At 41.5% G+C, this 18,041-nt stretch overlaps 1 protein-coding gene across 4 annotated transcripts in view; it reads right to left on the minus strand.

Annotated features, from left to right (window-relative positions):
• LOC139443313 (cyclic nucleotide-gated channel alpha-3-like) overlaps positions 1–18,041 on the minus strand; it is a 70,470-nt gene that overhangs the window by 46,903 nt on the left and 5,526 nt on the right. The window contains exon 1 of one of the 4 annotated variants that reach the window (XM_071224294.1): positions 12,022–12,179. The exons of the other annotated variants lie outside the window; for them this stretch is intronic. Coding sequence (XP_071080395.1) covers positions 12,022–12,072 — 51 coding nt within the window. The 5' untranslated portion in view covers positions 12,073–12,179. Of the gene's footprint in view, positions 1–12,021; positions 12,180–18,041 lie in introns of those variants that run through there. 4 annotated transcript variants of the gene reach the window in all.

Below are 18,041 nucleotides of genomic sequence, written 5' to 3' on the forward strand. Positions count from 1 at the left end.
TGAAGCTATTATGCGTGTTTGTGTATATAGTCATCTATTATACAACGGCCGGAGGCAGATTTTGATTAACATATGGTGTCACACTACAAGTGGCTGGTATGGTTGAACTGATTTTTCAATGTTAGTGTCCAATAAGTACTATATGTAAAACGTAAGTGTATAAAAGTGGTCTTTGGAGAGTCGGTGGGCATGTAAAATTTAACGCTGCTTTAAAATGACGGTGTGTTCACACGGTAAATCTTATCGAACACAAATCGTTGTGCCAACATGTTGTACCATGTAAATGCAATTTTAGACAACTTTGCAACAATGCTCTGACAGTGAATATGATATTGAGTAAAACCTAATTAACCCACCAGGGTTTAGTGTAGTGAAGGTTTATAACGCTGCCGTACCTACTTTATTGATTGGATACTTGGAACTTGACTTTTCCATAATATATTGGTGGACTCTTCACTACCCTGTGTCAATAATCCTTCGTTCATACGATACGTGAGTGAGTTTGGTTTTACGCCGCTTTTAGCAATATTCCCCTCAATACCAGAAATGGGCTTCGCACATTGTACTCATGTCGGGAATCGATCACGGGTCTTCAGCGTGACGAGCGAACGCTTTAACCACTAGGCTACCCGACTGCTCCTCATACGATGAATACTTGACGTTTAGAATTTTGGAACCGAATCCATGATTAGCCACTAAATCAACATATGACTCTCCGTGACTAGCTAAACAAAGATGATTAGACATACAGTGCCTGGCAAAGAAAGTATACACTTGAAGACTTGATTTGAACAAAACACTACAGACGTTATCAAATCGTTGATGTGTGGTATCTGTGAACTGACGCAAACTGATGATGACATTTCCTGCGTCACGCTGCTCCTTACATCACCATCGAGTAACCATTACTTGTTTGTTTCAGTTTAAGTTACTATCAAACATAGGTGTATATTTTCTTTTGTCAGGCAGTGTACAGTAAATAAAAGACACGACCTGAAACACTAATGTTCAAACTATGATAAAAACTAGACAAAAAAAGGTAGAGGACATTTTGTTTTGAGGAGAAACTACAGGAAAATACACCAGTGCCTGGCAATGAAAGTAGTGATTTATGTGTCAGGAACATTTACGAAGAAATCAGGCTCCCAAACACAACCTTGTGACAGTCATAAAGCACGTAACTTCGGACAGCACGTGCAAGGGGTGGGATGCCAGATTTACCATTGTCACTCAGACTCGGCATTCGTGTCCAAATCGTGTTATTCCGGAACAAGCCGAATAGCGACTCGTGCTCCTCTCATGGCCATTTTTGTGACCGGGTTCCGTCTTAGCGCAAACGGGCATACCTAAAACAATTGTCAACTCGTGCCGTAATGGTTCACATATTATTTCCCCATGTATTATATATATTTCAGATGCAATTTAAAGCACATTGGGACGTGCGGAATTATACAGTATGACTGAACACATTTGACTGTGTCTTGGGTATATTTTTAGATGCAAGACATATGTAAAATCAAAAATTATTTCTGAGGGATTCTTTGGCGAAGAACTTGAAATCATACGTGCATTCTGATTTTGTCGTATTTTCGCACACAACATTCATCGATAGGGGACGAGTCTATTTGCAGGTTACGGAAAGGGGCGAGTGGTGACGAATGTCAGACTCGGTTGTGAGAAACCACATATTGTTTTCTTGGAACCAAACGCACAAAGACACCTTATACAACACATTCAGTCATGAAGGAAGCAACAACATTCATCATGCGACGTATACAACGTGCTGAATGTTACCGTGCCATTAGCATGTCGCAGGTAGGCACACGTTAGCATATTGTTGCCCAAACGCTGTTTCTCAGTCTGCCACCAGCAGATGGTAGGCACCATATCAACAAACACATAACATTGATGATGGACGCCGCCCAGGCCAGATTAGTCAGAACTATGGCATTTAGAAACCGGTTGCAAACTGCCATTGAGATAAGGGGCCGGTTGCAATAATCAACTGGTATAACAGTACATGCCTAGGCGGTGCGAAATATCGTCAGGACAGGTTGCATTTGCGTGCACGACGTCCACGTGTTATCCCATAACTTACTGCACGTCATTTGAATCACTTGGATAATCGGCCTTGGGTTTATGTCCTGTTTTCTTTAAGAATCGGGGTTCACTCACGACTTCCATAACCGAAGGAACTGGGTTTGGAGACGCCATAATGAGGGATGTATGGACATTAAGGTCGTACAGCATAATCGTTTTGGTATGGGTCGGTATCATATCATGTTACCACTCGTGTGCTATTTGGACAATGTGTTAGGAAATGTTTCATCTTTCATGTTGATAATGCACGTGCTCATTGTGCCAGGATTGTGACCCAATTCCCCCAACAGCAAAACATCCATGTCATGCAAGGCAAGCACTCCGTCATGACCTTCCTCCCACTGAACACGCCTGGAACATCACTGGCAGACGTGTACGTCAACGTCCACCCATCATTGGTGTTACTCTCACTGATGAGTTGAACAACATGAGTCAACATGTCGACTCATCAGAAGCATGCCCCGAAGAAGTCGTGCATACCCACCCAACAAAGGTGGTTTTACACGATATCAGTGACGCTGGCTGAATAATACAAATTTCGAATTTGATCACCCGACCTCTTCAACGACCCAGTGCGCCACCACCTTATCACACCAGCTGTTAGATTTGTGTAGATCTGATCGCCAAATCCTCAGCAGAAATGATAATATCATTTCCATTTGCCAATAACTTACACACCAGAAGATGTGTCTTGGTGATTCCCACTGTCCCCTATTTTTGCATAGTATATAATAAAAAGTTGAAAATTAATATCGTTTCAAGACACATATAAAAAGAGTGGTTTATACATTCGGAACACGTCAATAACAAATTATAAATCGGCAAATGATTCCTGTCTAGCAGTGGCCTTATCAAGTAGGTTCTAGTTCGCTGACCGTTGTGAAAAATAAGTCGACATTTCAGTTGTTATTCTCTTTGCACTGCAAGTGATTTAGTGCACAGGTTGGGAAGCAGATAGCAAGCAATATGTGAATACTGGTGCCAAGAAAGTCCTACATACAAAGATAGGGCGCATCACATCTGATGCCGTACAAGATTTCTCTGGCAATCAGTACGTGAGTGCCATGTCAATAGCTTCTTTAAAACTGTGTGAGCTGTATCACAATGTGACACTCTTTATTCATCTAAAGGGCCTGGAGGAGAGACTGCGCCTGTAATTATCTACTCTGTCTCCATGTAACATATGTTTTATTTGGAATAACACTGTCCAGTAAAGTACAACTATTCTTTATAAAGAGAGCGTAATCCCAAATATAACATGATCCCATTTGTTACATTTGACCTCTTCCTAGAGGCCATTATCTAATCTTATCTATTCCTGTTGTTTCAAATGAGCTTACTGCGGTGACATTTCAGTAAAATGGTTATAACTGACAATTCTCACCAACTTCACAGAAGGACGTCATTTTTCAAAAGACAGACCTCGTCCATCAAACCCTTCCATGGCAATCAAAAGCAAGGACAGGGAAACATGATGAAAATTATGTGAAATAAGATGCACTGTGCATTACAAGAAAACAGCATCAAACGACACGACATGTTTTCAGAGACAAAGTACATCGATTATCCCAAAATTAACGTCACAGAGTCAATATAAATCTATGCACGACTTCAAAGCAGCATTTAAAGAAAATCTTCATCGATTGAGAACCGCAGCCATGTTAAAGTAACGGGAACCTTCATTGCTGAAATGGCTCTTTGTCATCTCTCTTGGAAGGTCTTGTACAAGTCCTAACCAACATCAATTCAAATTACGTTATAACGTTGTGTAATAGCCATGTAATACAATGTATTTGTTAGGCTTAAATTTTTATATTTTCGGTTTCAGTCGTGAAATACCCCATAAGAGAACAGTTTAATTAAATATTCATTCATTCATCATTTCAAAGGCTGATACTTTGTTATCAAGCACACGATACGTTGCGGGTACAACTTTCATATCATATCAACATATCCTAGAGACGACCTGTTCATTATCCAGTCCTTTTGTCAATACCTTAACTATCAATACGGTTCCGTCTTGGTTCGACACAATATTTCTTTAACATTTTCTGACGATCATATGTACCATAGTACTTATCTAACATAATACGTCTATTCGCTTAAACCTGCAATATCGCCTCATATTAGCAAATCAGTTTTCATCTGGTAAATGTATAAACGGAAACGAATCATTAAGACACAGCGACAATCAAATTGCGTTGACACTCTGAGACACTCGTTTTTGATTAAGTCATATATTTACCTCTGTAACAGAAGTTACATGTAACAAGTAAAGTTTGTGGAAGCAATATAACCTACGTCTGCCAGCAATATCACTTACCGACTCTTCCCGGAGAAGATAAGCCATGCTGTCTCTCCTGTAGATCTGAACACACTGATAACGACGTGCCGAGCCTCACGTTGTCCTCCATTACGTTACGTCTATTGCTTCATGTTTTACAGCGCGCGTGATCTACTACCAAATCGCGCTTTCCGCATCGTGATTTAGTGCTCATTGAAGATTTAAAGATCATTTTGTCCCGCGGATGTATTTCCGGCGAGCTCTGATTTGAGAGTGCATATCATCGCAACACGCCCCATCCTAACGGTAAACCAACTTACCATTCAGTTTCGTATCATGTGACGTGGAGACCAGTCAGAATGAAGGCACAGGGGAGATCAGATTGCTTTGGTCTTCTGGAACAGCGACATGTCCTTAATTTGCTACAAGTTGTTAGCGACGAGAGGGTCATGTGATTAATAAACTCTTAAGCCCAAGACGTCCATATCATTCTGAAGACCCGGCCTTGTTTCCATAACATATTAAAGTCATTCAAGTCAATGCAATTTAAAATTGGTATTGATCATCTGCATTCTTCATTCTTACAATGGAGTCCAAATTCAAGATGGTTAGTTTTTTCCCTTGATCTCGTCGTCTCCTATTACCAAAATAATTCCACAATTGAGATGAGCAGTGGAGGCAAGGATGATGGTCGGATAAAGAATATAAACAGCTTCACGAACCGCTGATTGGTCTACAACCACTCAAATCAATGACACAGATTTGATTTGCGATGTTCGAGGTTTTGGAACCTCGTAATTGATCCAATATTCTCGGAAGAAGTTGGATAGAATATAGTGAGCGAGTGAGTATAGTTTTACGCCGCTTTTAGCAATATTCCAGCAATATCACGGCGGGGGACACCAGAAATGGGCTTCACTACCCTGTGTCAATAATCCTTCGTTCATACGATACGTGAGTGAGTTTGGTTTCATGCCGCTTTTAGCAATATTCCCCTCAATACCAGAAATGGGCTTCGCACATTGTACTCATGTCTGAAATCGATCCCGGGTCTTCGGCGTGACGATCGAACGCTTTAACCACTAGGTTACCCGACCGCCCCGGATAGATTATAGACAAGATAAAGGACGAGTACCATATTTCAGAATACAAACATGGATATAGTGGACAGGTTTACTCTTTTCGCGAACACATGGTGCCATCACTGATTTTCGGTAATCCGTTGATATAAGTTTTATCACTATTTTGCATTGTGCGCCCTGAGGAATCTGTTTCGGCAACATTCAGGACTTATTATTCTTTGGCTTTGACATTTTAACTTTTATTACTTGTACCCTGACCGTATTAAGTCGGCAACCTCGTCTATAATTGCTGTTACATGTATATAAACGAAAATTACCCTTGAATCTTTTTTTTTTCAGAAACGTGTCAATCCGGACTGTTTTGATTGTAACGATATATACCCGGATTAATGAGAGTTCGCTGAATATGGGCATATGATGTACAATGAAAACGTTTTTGTAACGGTAAAATCAACCACTATCAGCGTCAGCTACCAACATCACATACAACTCTGAGAAAACACCTGGTACAAGAAGCCATGTTGACATTAGAGCGTCGTGAGTGTCGTATGTCTCCATTAGCTTGAGTTGTGCCCTATTTGGCCGATTAGGGGCATAATTGGAGCCAATGTGTTGATGATTCCACTTCAAATTGAGAAGGAGCATCCACTCAAGGGTATGATTACACCTTATATTAGGTCTTTGATTTGCGGGTACTCACAACGGGCGTGCCATTAAATAATGGTTGATTCATAGCGACGTGCATGCACGTGTGTGTTTGTGTGTGTTTGTGTGGCTGCTTGAACTAGTCCGGACTGATGCCGATTTATAGTGCTGGCACACTGAGATACCATGCCGCAGTTTAACATGAATACCCCACTCAGACACAGTATGCTGACTCCGAGCCAACCAGTCCTTGTTTTAGCCCCTTAATGCCGAGCGCCAGACAGGGAATCAACAAGTACCATCTTTTAACGTCTTTTGGTATGACGCGTCCGGACGGACGCTCTACCACTAGTCCACGGAGGCGGTCTTGTGATTCATAACGCAGACCAAAAATATAGTCGGAATCGTACAACGGGTTTTAGATTTTTGTATGACAAAGGAAATGGTTTTGACGTTTTTATTTATTAGAACCATTAGAAAGAACTACACGTGTAAAGAAACCATGCATGTTAACACAGTTTATGGTTATAGTGAGTGAGTGAGTATGGTTTTACGCCGCTTTTAGCAATATTCCAGCAATATCACGGCGGGGGACACCAGATATAGGCTTCACACATTGTACCTACTCATGTCGGAAATCGAACAGGGTCTTCGGCGTGACGATCGAACGCTTTAACCACTAGGCTATCCGACCCCCCCTTATGGTTATAAATCGTTATACATATTAATGTTTGTATTTACAAGTGGCAACATTTGTAAGTGTAGCAATGGGTTTTTCATGTCTGCATTTCTAATGTACGGTAAACATGTTTACCTATAACAGGGAATGACATCTGCTACCTGAATGTATGATCATTTGACACTGCTTGATATCACAATAATTTATACTAGTATATGGTAAGTGTATGCAAAATAATGATAATATGAAGGAAATTGACCTTGCCAGTGAATTAACGTCTGAGATGTCGATTTAAAATATGTATTTTCCATGATGTTTACTTCAGCTACATGTCATGTATTATTCTATATTTGTGTTTATTTATGTTACACTGAAATAACATACAAAATTATGTGTTTTCGCAATTTGTTTACAAAATCTACCTTCAGTCGCCATGAAGTGCCAAGATTCTGTACTTTGTCGATTAAAAAAATAACAAATATATTTTCCAAAGCAGAACGAATCATAAATTCATAAGACGTCTAGGGTATTAGAGTCCCCTACATTCTCCGACAGCAGTTAAACCCTGCACTTCACGTATCACTATTTGCCGGAGATGATAAGAGTACACACAACAATGGACTAGTCTATTGACCTCTCTTGACCCCTACCGACTTGGTGATAAGCGTATTGCAGACGCTGCCTCCAGGCCTAGCTACATAACGCATTGTCCACTACAGTACAAATATCATACTTGTTTTATTCGGCGATGGATCAATGGCCGGTGTTATAGATTAGTATATTACCATAAAATTTGGTATTATTTGAAACGCGGCATCGTTGTATGGGTTATTTACGAGACATGTGACAATTCATTATTTGTCATTGGACAATTTGGGCGTTTGTTCGAGCGTTATATGCTAGTCTGGCACTGGTCATAACAACAATTATAGCACTGCGTCTACTACTACTACTACTACTACTACTACTACTACTACTACTACTACAACTATTACTACTACTAGTAGTAGTAGTAGTAGTAGTAGTAGTAGTAGTATTTCTGCTACAACGACTGCTTACCCGTGTAGATCCGGGGTGGAATAGGTCCCCATGCTTGCCGTAAAAGGCGACTATGCTTGTCGTTAAGAGGCGATTAAACGGGAGCGGGTCGTCAGGCTCGCTGACTTGGTTGAAGAATGTCATCGATCCCTATTGCGTGGATCGATGCTCATGATATCAATCACTGGATCGTCTGGTCCAGACTCAATTATTTACAGACCGCCGTCATATAGCTGGAAAATTGCTGAGTGTGGCGTGAAACAACAAACCAACCAACCAACTACTGCTACCTCTGCTATGGCTACCGCTACTGACATCATGCCGCAGTTTAACATGAATACCCTACTCAGACACAGTATGCTGACTCCGAGCAGACCAGTCCTTGTTTTAGCCCCCTCAATGCCGAGCGCCAGGCAGGGTAACAACAAGTAACAGGCTTTAACGTCTTTTTGTATGACGCGGCCGGGGATCGATACCCGGACATTCCACTCTCCGGGCGGACACTTCTACCAGTAGACAAGTTAAATTCTTCTGATAATTTCATATCACTATCTGGTATCTCGTTGGATTTTTACATAATTTAATTCGGTACATTTGACAATAGTTGTGCCATGTTAGCCATACAACGACTATATTGCGAGAAACATAGTTCCTCAACACGAAAACGTATATTTATTTTAAATGTCCGACTGCCGCCCTTTGAAGTTTGATTACAATAAATAAATTTAGATGGGCATTTCTTCTTAAGAATTACGCAAGTAAGTTGGTAACTCTGTGCGTCGAAATACATGTACACAAAATTAGTGCACATGAAAGGACATTGTTGCGTTGTCGCATTGTCGCCCTTCTGAAACAAGCAAAACGTGTCAAAATTAACGAAAGCGCGACAGTGCGACAATGCGACAACTCGACCTATTTTAATATTAAAAAATGTCGCATTGGCACTGTCGCCTTTTGGTAAAATATAAAAAATGTTAAGCGACAACGCGACAAGTAGCCAAAATGTCGCGTTGTCGCGCTTTGGTTAATTTTAACACGTTTTGCATGTTTGTGTCACAAGAATTGGTCGCAGCGACGTTATTCTATCACAGACATTCAGTCAAAACCTCTGACAATTTCCAGTGTTGGAAAATGAACTGAGCAAAGTATCTGAATGTAAGCAACAAAAACCATTTCCACAATCATAAGAAATATCTGCTAAAAGCAGAGACCATTGTACGATTCCGACTCTCTCATGATCATGTGTGTATGAATCACTTATCAAATTGTGATGATTCCAGGTGTTCCCGAAATGATGAGGTGTCCGACCCACAGATGGCACTGATCATTAAACAGCTTCTGTATTACTCATGCCAGGTGCGTACGCGGAGATTTGGAAGTAGGCCGGCCGTGTTTACGTCATTTTAAACTGTCTCGTATAAAAAGTTATGAAGGTCATAGGCTTTTAACGTCAGTTTGGCAGTCAGGTCAATTACAGAAGCCGCATATCGTGTAAATGTAACTGCAATCACCACGACGACGAAAGGTGTAAGTTCGATCACGACGACTACATGGTCTGATAGTGTCACTTCCACTAATTCTACTACAGGCACAATAACACTTCTTCTACACTCATAGACCAATACTAGTCTCTGTAAAACATATTTTACAAAAACAGTTGTTAAATTACCTTAATAGAATAACTGCTGTAATCTAAACTTGCCCACTGTTATGGACTGACATAGGCTGTATTGGATATATTTGTTTTATGGTATGCATGACAAACTACACTATCTACTGTTACTACTTTCTCTGCAACTACCTTACACCTACATCCTCGAACACTATACTTGCTACATCTACAACTAGCTTCACTTCTAATACTACATCTACTGCAGCTCTACAACACGTAAAACCAAACCACTCAAAAGACGTGAAGGACCACCTGATTAGTTCGTATTACTGTGGCTAGTCTGTCCTGGCATGGCAGATTAACTATAGGGATATAGCATGACTAACTACGTACCACTCTAGATCTGCTATACGTGGCGTCAATAACCACATTACATCTACCACCAGTTGCCAATGATGTTATGGGTGATGGTGATTATAAGTTAGACCGAATGCTAAACTGGAATGAGAAAGTATACTGAGTTTGTTTTTAATGTAACTGAAAATTGAAAAACTGTTTTTGAATTTGATTATTGCTACTTAACAATCCCTCATGTCTGCAACAGTTTGTAAAAAGTAATCTGTGGCTGGGTAATTTTGTGTACAAATAATTTGGTTCATTGAAGCTTGGGGTAAGAAATGAAATCGCAACAATACGACATCTACCATGTTTGATATCCTGTACATTGGTGTTGAAAAATATAAAAATGTTTTAAATAAAAACATTTTGAACAAAAAAAGCCATGTAAAAGTAATCTTTGAGTGCTGACAGCGCCAGTTATTGGATAATATCTCTAACTTAAGTCATTTTCATTTGAAAATCAAACATGATAAAATCAACTGACAGGTCTGGTTTCTGTTGCCTCCCCGTTTGAACAGGGAGCCCTGGTGTGATAATACCTATACCATTACGGTGACCACAACTTTCCATCAAGCAGCACGCCTTCGGTGAGACTGAAGCGATAAATACTAAACGAGTCTGCATTGTCAGTTTTTAGAACTACTTTAGAACAGGCACGGGGACATTTTCTCTATACTTTATACTTTACAAAAGACACACGCCAACATAAGGGCCATACGCTTCCGACTTAACCCCCACTGGCCAATGGTCAATTGTCCTTGATGTGTGCGCTCCCTGGGGAGGAAGTATTTGGTAAGTGATTGGGAGGGTCAATGGCCACGTGTGGTCAAGGGTTAGAGGTGTGATGGTGTGTAATCGTCAGTGGGCCACATACAGTGTGGCAACACAAGATCGGGCTAGCTAGAGACGTGTTGCAGTACTAACTCTCTCATCTATTATACAGTACGTTTCGTGTTGGACATTGTCCCAGTGTTGTTCTAAGTGGTGTCAGAAGCGTCAAGAAGCAGCATTCTATATTAAGAATAAACACGTTAATCATTTTGACACACTTTGAAAATGTCGTAATATAATAATGATAATAATAAGTATATACAGTTTTTCTTACAAACCCCAACTCCCTCCCCGTAATTAAGATGTAGTTTGTACTGGATTGTATAACGTACTGCTGTGAACAACGCATTTACTGATCTTACGGGTCGGTACCTAGTGGACACTGAATTCGTGAAGATCGGTACTCACTTGACATTAAATTCGTACGGATCGGTACTCAGTTGACATTAATTCGTGCGGATCGATACACACTTGACATTAAATTCCTGCGGATCGATACTCACCTGACATTGAATTCGTGCAGATAAGTATCTACTGGACATGGAATTCGTGCAGATCGGTGCGCACTGGACATGGAATTCGTGTGGATCGGTACTCACTGGACATGGAATTCGTGCGGATCGGTACTAACTTGACATGGAAATCGTGAATATCAGTACTCACTTAATATGGAATTCGTGCAGATCAGTACCTACTGGACATGGAATTCGTGCAGATCAGTACCTACTGGACATGGAATTCGTGCAGATCGGTACTCACTTGACATGGAAATCGTGCGGATCGGTACTCACTTGAGAAGAATTCATGCGGATCGGTACTCACTTGATATGGAATTCGTGCGGATCGGTTCTCACTTGACATGGAATCCGTGCGAATCGGTACTCACTTGACATGGAATCCGTGCGAATCAGTACTTACTTGAAATAGAATTCGTGAGAACCGTCACCAATGGAACACTCATGCGTACGAATAGGAAGGATCCCACGATACATTGCTGGAGTACGGATGCTTGTGTGCGTGCGTGCGTCTGTGTTTAAGGCGGAAGGGGTGGGGCTAGAGTGTATAAGTGTCGAACAAATCCTTCGATTACCCCCACAAACTTGGCTTTAACGCGCCGCGTTATGATGTTTGAGAACATTCAGCGCAGATCAAATTTGGACAGTGGACACATTTCACCCACGACATGCCCTGCTGGACAGCTAGCCTATCTGTACCCGCAGGGCGTCTGGGTATTGGTTGTATATAAACAACGCGGCGAGGTATACCCAATCAATGTTGGCTACGGTAAAAGAGAGCACTGTATCACCGTGGGTGATAAGTGACCCATATCTCAAGGCTGTCATGTACTTACACGGAACAATCCAGAGTAGATCCACGTGTCGTATGTGCCCTCTTCCGTCATTGTTTAACAGATGTCCGACATTAATGTGTTCCCGTAGCTAGAACTAGTCACTGATAGAACAAGCAATATCCTTGATTATCGACAAGGTCCATTTACAAAAGTTTTCAAACGACGTAATGCCTCTAATCACAAGTGTTGATTATTAAAACTTCGACGAATAACAGTAATAAAGCCCTGAACTCCTTATTACCGACATTTCAAGACCAGATTAAAGTCACGGTGGGCGGATTAGGCCTTTCTGCGATCAGTCCTTATTATCGAAGCATGGCACTGTGTGAAGAATTAAGGAGCGTTTTCCCGAGGGTACTGATGTGTTACGGGGGTTCACAATCACTTTTACACCACCACAAGTCCTGAGGCTGTGCACGTCCCATCGCTGGGTCACAGCCATACACAGACTCAGTGACGACAACAACGACGGAAGTGTAGGCCGGGTCATGGTGATTTATGTATCAGCAATAAAAACGGATAATTTATTGATGACGTGATCCTCGTAGGCGTTGTTTCTAGCCATTTTGGGAACCGAACCCAGGTCTTCCGCGTGGCGTTAGATAGAGTTGTAGTGGACTATCAAATTACAATGTCGACTGATTTAAATTTGTATGCTTGCGTTCTTATCTCTTACCTGTCATTAATCATTGCTCTTACCTGTCACTTGTAAAGGATGCTACGGGTGTGCCGAACAGCTCCCGACATATATTAAGTGTTGTCTTTTATTCACTAATCAACATGTTTCACCCCCATATGTTATTGCCCTCAACTGCATGCGACTTTTCAATACCAAACGTGTTGACGGCAGTAGCTGTCAAAGTCCATTGTTTACGGTATCATACCGACGACAGATGGCATGGCTGGAAATGAATATTGGCATGTCACTACAGCCTGGGTGGTCATTGGTGGGTCATTTGCACCAAGGTCATGGTCATGAGTGGTTTCGGCGTATCAATGGCAACTGAAGTATTAATTGATTGATTTCTCGCTATTTTATCACTGGTGGTATTGATGTGTGTATGGACAATGTGTCTGCATGTGGTTATGGACATTGGGACTAAACGAGCTCGCCATTAAACAGTCTTGTTAAAATAGAGTCAACAACTTACGAAGGGCGAGTAAAGTACTTCAACGACATAGATGTACAAAGGGTCACGGCGTTGTTGTAGCCGCGTAAGCTATTGTCGTAGCTGACGTAGTTATAACAGTTCTTGACACCAAACATATGCAGGTTTACTCATTTATTATTATATCATATTCCGTTTCTCAAAAATGTGTTCCTCGCTGTTTGTTTTTCTGGAACATTTAGTCTGACAGATTCATAAAAGCATTCCACATCGAAACCCTTGATATTGCAAACTTCATTTCTGATTCGTGGAGATAACAAACCCTGAACAAATTAATTGGGAAGATTCTTCCAAGATTGATGTTTTGATATTTGGTTCTTGGTTTCTGCACTCCCAGAAAGAGTGAGTGAGTATGGTTTTACGCCGCTTTTAGTAATATTTCCGCAATATCACCGCGGGGGACACCGGAAATGGGCTTCACACCTTGTACCCACGTGGGGAATCGAACCCGCGTATTCGGCGTGACGAGCGAACTCTTTAATCCTAAGGCTACCCCACCGTCCGTCTACAAACAGTAGGCATTGAAAGGGGATGACTGTCTTGCAGTCCAAACCGTATTTAATTTACAGTCAAAACGTTTCCTACTTTTCAACTTCAGTTCTAGGTCTTCAGCAACCCATGCTTGCTTTAAAAGGCGACTATGCCTGTCGTAAGAGGCTCGCTGACTTAGTTGATGCATACCATCGTATCCCAATTGCGTGGATCGATGATCATGATGTCAATCACTGGATTGTCTGGCCCAGACTCGATTATTTACAGCCGTCATATTGCCGTCATATAGCTGGATTGAGTGCGGCGTTAAACAACAAACAATCAACTTCAGTTCTAACGATTTACCATGAACCCCAAATGCACTCTAACTGAAATAACAACGTTTATTCGTGAATAGGAGACGGGATGCTATATGAATTTGTTAAGTATTCACGGGCAAATGCTTCATGTTGAATTTTCATTGCGTTTTAAGACAACCAAATGTATCGAATTTAGACCTTCAGTTGATTTTACTTTATTCTGCTATCATTTGTCCAGTATATAAACCATATCTGTGTACGCGACAACAGTTCCAGTCAGTTCGTCTGACGATGTCGTAATGCTGACGTTCAACGGCACTGCCAGTCACTGGGGTAATAGGCCACTTGACATTACATGGACACAGCTATTTCACCGCACTGGATGCCTAATAACGCACCTATCACGTGTAGTCCTAGACGAGCAGTTGGGTGTAAATATAACAGAGCATACCCTTAAGGATAATCGACATTTCCTAAGGACACTGCAGTGTCCTAGAAGAATGGACACTCCATTGTCGTTAGAGTCGCGTCGACGCTGTAAGTCGCAATTAGCGTTCGTTGTATAAAGTGTTTGGGTGGGGATATGTTAGAGATGGGAAGATGCAGATGATAATCTGCCTGGGGGATCGTAACAGTTTTCACATACAGTAGACATGCTGTCTCACGGGGCTCACAGAGGCTATTGTTAGGGGCTATGTTCACAGGGAATCGGTCGGTTAAGTATGTTATGTATGTCAAATGGGGGTGAGTGAGTATGGTTTTACGCCGCTTTTAGTCCGGGCGGGGGACACCAGAAATGGGCTTCGCACATTGTACCCAAATCGAACCCCGGGCCTTCGGCGTGTCAGGTGGACGCTTTTACTAGGCTACCACACCGCCCCGCACAATAAATAAAAGCGACAAATTACTACCGCAGGAAAGTGGGTAGTATATGTTTTCTGTAACTTATTCTTAAATATAAAGTGACAAAAACCATTTCCACAATCAAAAGAAATTTCTGCTAATAGCAGAGTCGACTGTATTACAGTAAACTACGGTTATAACGAACTCGAAGGGACCACTAACTTTAGTTTGTTATAACCGTAGTTCGTTATAGGCATATATATAGCATAACTATGGCAAATAGTCGGGACCAAAAAATCTGTTCGTTATATCCGTCAGTTCGTTATAAGCGTGTTCTTTATAAACGTACTTTACTGTATGTGCATGTGTTCAGAATCATTATCAAATAGTGATCATACCAGGTATCAGCAAAATGTGAGCGTATCCTGACCAAAAAGTGGTACATGACATAAACACACAAAAAGGCAAGTCAATATTTCACCTAAAAAACATGGTACAAGTCAGAATATGGAATTGCGCACTTAAGTCTGTGATGCGTCAAATTTGGTAATGTCCTCCACATGTCTACCATAGAACCTTTTGAAAGTTTTAAGGGGGCGCGGATGGCCCAGTCGTCTAAGGCGCCGAAATTCGCTGTGCAGAGTTGTGTCCCTTGGGCACGCCAGAAACTAATGATTGTGGGTTCGAATCCCGGTTCGCCCCGATTATGTTTCTAGGTTTGTCAGCACCATACCCGTGCTCGTGGGCTTAACCGAAGTGGTAAACGTCTGAGACCTGCATCACTTCGGGCTTTCCTCCCACATTAAGCTGACACGCCGTGATATAACTGGAGTACTGTTAAAAGCGGCTTTAAACCCAACTCACTCATTTGAAAGTTTTACTGAGACCTGCCAAAAACTGGCTACCGAAATTCTGAAACGCGATTGGATACAATGTTATATTTGTTCTGAACACAATCCAAGGGTTGTAGTGTCTTATCAGTGTCAAGATACAAGACGAGTAGTTAGCTGGAGCGACCAGATGGTAGTGTCACAGGTCTCAATTCATCATGATGACAATGTAACATATACCTCACCCCAAGAGGCAGTAAACATCTGTCACGACCAGAATATGGACACAGGAATCTCCTGTTATGTAGATATAAACGTATTACCTAATCAGTTAGCTGTATATGTGGTAACTCGTGTCACGAGCTGTAATACGTTCCCGTGTAACGCCGTTAACGAGGCGTTACACAACCCCAGCTCACAATGTAATATTGTGTATACAGCTGTACCTCCCCTACCGTGAGAAGCATGTACGGAGCTGATGCTCTGAGTCATAGATTTAAGTACGTTTTACCACTGTAACACAATACTTCAATAAATCAGACATCTATTAGACGTTTTCTGAATACTGTCGTCTTATATATCATCATGTTTACTTAAAAAACTCTTAAAGTGTGGCTGACGGATAAGTAACTAAAGGTTTTAACCTGACTGGATTAGTTAGGGGTACACAAATACATTCAAGGATTATCGGCTAAAATATAAACCTCGTCATTGTACGAGTTCAATGCCCGTGATGAATTGTGTTGACAGTTAATACGTTGCCACATGTTACGTCAACCATGTAACTGTCAGTACGCGGGGTTCTTTTCCGTAGTGTGTTGTTAAAGTTACGAGATAAAGAATGAATAAATATTACACCCAGGTAGGTTATTGTGTGGGACAACATCATTCACTCTTGTGATTTGGATACGTTGTGTTTAATACCCATAGGTTGTAGTGTCACACGTGGGGTGGTCGGGTAGCCTCGCGGTTAAATCGTTCCCACGTCACGCCCAAGACCCGTCATGGCTACAATGTGTGAAGCCAAATTTTGGTGTCCCTCGCCGTGATATTGCTGGAATATTGCTAAAAGCGGCGTAAAACGTTAAGTGACACGTGATCATATTGTCATTTATTTAACACAGACTGCCGAGCAAGAGAAAGTACACATAATACTTATGTTTTGGATCTTAAGTTTGTAGTATTTCGGTCATTGTTTTCAGCCTTGTAATGTTTGATAAAGTTAGATATATTTTAGTCAAATGAATTTATAGATGTATACTTTTTTGACCGACAGTTTGTTTTTCTAGTCCATATGTAATGAATGATAGATAAACAAATATTACACTTTATACCCATGGGGGGAATCGAACCCGGGAATTCGGCGTGACAAGCGAAAATCGTGCATGACTCTACACAGATGTCAGTATTTGCATAAAACAAGGTGAACATACAGTAGTAAACCTCAGGTAGCTTGTTAGAACACGGAGGGCATGGTGAAGATCACTTACACCACGAGTGAGTGAGTGAGTTGGGTTTAACGCCGCTTTTAACAGTATTCCAGTTATATCGCGGCGTGTCAGCTTAATGTGTGAGGAAAGCCCGAAGTGATGCAGGTCTCAGGCGTTTACCACTTCGGTGAAACCCACGAGCACGGATGTGGCGCTGACAAACCTAGAAATATAATCGGAGCGAATCGGGATTCGAACCCACAATCATAGGTTTCTGGTGTGGCCAAGGGACACAACTCTGCACAGCGAATCGCGGCGCCTTAGACGACTGGGCCAGCCATGTCCCCACAAACACGAAGCAAAATTGATCGGAAAGTATAATTTGGTCTGCATCGAGTAAAATATAGGGATGTACCATTGTACATTTGAGACAGATCTCGTAATACCGAAAGTGGTTGGTAGTTATCATATAAACATCCGCAATAACATTTGGCTCCACTACTCTTTCATAGTCCGTTCTCTTGACCCATAAGGGTCAAGCAACATTTTAAAACGAGTACAAATATAATAATAAAATCAGAAGAAACACAGACGTTTTAATAAAATGGCCACTGAAGTAGGTGTAAGTACGGATATTTCTTTAGCCCAAGTTTTAAATTTGTTATACATTCCATCTTCAGTATAGACCTATTAATATGATTCATCTTTTTAATATATTCTTAAGTTGTCAAACGTTCGCTGTGTGACGATATCAGCTTCAGCTTCACACAGAGGCATAGGAGTGAGTGAGTGAGTATGGTTTTACGCCGCCTTTAGCAATATTCCAGCAATATCACGGCGGAGGACACCAAAAATGGGCTTCACACATTGTACCCATGTCGGGAATCGAAGCCGGGTCTTCGGTGTGACGAGCGAACGCTCTAACCACTAGGCTACCCGACCGCCCCCAGAGGCATA

The sequence above is a fragment of the Haliotis cracherodii genome, unplaced genomic scaffold (assembly GCF_022045235.1).
Source record: "Haliotis cracherodii isolate W230 unplaced genomic scaffold, xgHalCrac1.p SCAF_5, whole genome shotgun sequence".
Taxonomy (NCBI): domain Eukaryota; kingdom Metazoa; phylum Mollusca; class Gastropoda; order Lepetellida; family Haliotidae; genus Haliotis; species Haliotis cracherodii.